Genomic DNA, 1,545 nt, shown 5'->3' with positions numbered 1-1,545 from the left:
AGAATATAGAATAGAATAGAAATAGGAATATAATAGAATAGAATAAGTGAAGAATAGAATAAAATAGAATAAATAGAAAATAGAATAGACTATAGAATAGAATAGAATATGGAATAAATAGAATAGAATAGAATGTGGAATAAATAGAATAGAATAGAATATGGAATAAATAGAATAGAATAGAAGAGCAAAGTTGGAAGGGACCTTGGGGGTCATCTAGTCCAACCCCCTTGCCAAGGCACAGGAGGGAAGCGTAGCCGAAAAAAATAAAAGGAGAGAAAGCGTAGCCAAATGGACAAACTCTTTCTTATACCGGTTTTTTCTCTTTTTTTAAATGTTGTTATTTTTTTTTTAATTTCCAAATGTATACCAGTATTTGTCAACCTCCAGTATTGTGAGATGGGAGGACTCCACTTCCCAGAATTCTCCACTCACTCTGATGCCATTACTTGCAAGGAAACTGCCCAGAGTTCGTTGCAACGAACGCAAATAAATACAGGCAATGCAAGTGCGTATTTCCATTCTTTCGTTTATGTTCATTACAAGGAAGCTGGCCCACGTGGGCCACTGCAATCACTGTGAATAAATAAATAAATAAAATAAAATTAAAAAAAAAATGTGAATCAATAAACTAAATAAAACCAAAACCTCCAAGGCCGTGGAGTGCCTGTAAAAATGAAATGAAATGGATTTCTTATTAATAAATATTTAATAAAAAAAAACCTCCTAGTCATAAAAATTAAGAGGAGGCTTTTAAGAAGAGCCTGGTCAGCCACTTGCCTGGAATGACACAGGCTCTCCTGCTTGAGCAGGGGGCTGGACTAGAAGACCTCCGGGGTCCCTTCCAGGTGTGTTCTTTGACTGACGGAATAAAACCCTCCGCACAGCCTTCCCAGCCGGGCCCCGTCTCTCTGCCGCCCCCTGCGGCCGTGCGCGGCAAGGCAAGCCCGGAGCCTTCTTGGCAAGGGGCGGGGCCGAGCGAGCAAAGAAGGCCTGGAGAAAAAAAAAAGCTCCCCCGCGCGGGGCCTGCCGGGAAAAAAGACCGACCTCTCGCGAGAGTTCCCTCCGAGGCTATATAAAGGCGCGGGCCCAGCGCCGGGATCTTCCTCTTCTTGTTCTTCTTCCGCCGCCGCCGCCGCCGCCGCCTCAGCCATGGACACGAGCCGCGTGCAGCCCATCAAGCTGGCCCGCGTGACCAAAGTGCTGGGCCGGACCGGCTCGCAGGGGCAGTGCACGCAGGTGGGCCGCGGCGGAGGAGGAGGCCCCGGGGGTCCCCGGGGGTGGCGGTCGTCCTGACCCCTCTCTCTCTCCCTCTCTTCCCCCCCCCTCTCAGGTGCGCGTGGAGTTCATGGACGACACCAGCCGCTCCATCATCCGCAACGTGAAGGGCCCCGTCCGCGAGGGGGACGTCCTGACGCTGCTCGAGTCGGAGCGGGAGGCCCGCCGGCTGCGCTGAGGGGGGGTGAGAGAGGCCGGGGGGCGGAGTCTCGGGGAGGGGGGGTCCCCCGGGGGGGCAGAGTCTTGGGGAGGGGGTCCCTGGATGGG

At 51.3% G+C, this 1,545-nt stretch overlaps 1 protein-coding gene across 1 annotated transcript; it reads left to right on the top strand.

Moving 5' to 3' along the window:
• Positions 1-1,144: 1,144 nt before the first annotated feature.
• LOC107301911 (40S ribosomal protein S28) lies at positions 1,145-1,457 on the top strand. The gene is made up of 2 exons (XM_015831069.1): positions 1,145-1,239; positions 1,334-1,457. Exons 1-2 carry the CDS (start codon positions 1,153-1,155, stop codon positions 1,454-1,456), a joined length of 210 nt encoding a protein of 69 aa, XP_015686555.1. The 5' UTR covers positions 1,145-1,152; the 3' UTR covers position 1,457.
• Positions 1,458-1,545: the final 88 nt, after the last annotated feature.

This window comes from Protobothrops mucrosquamatus, unplaced genomic scaffold (assembly GCF_001527695.2).
Source record: "Protobothrops mucrosquamatus isolate PMUCROS unplaced genomic scaffold, P.Mucros_1.0 scaffold19368, whole genome shotgun sequence".
NCBI lineage: Eukaryota > Metazoa > Chordata > Lepidosauria > Squamata > Viperidae > Protobothrops > Protobothrops mucrosquamatus.
Note: the sequence above shows the minus strand (reverse complement) of the source record. Positions and strands in the feature narration are given on the sequence as shown.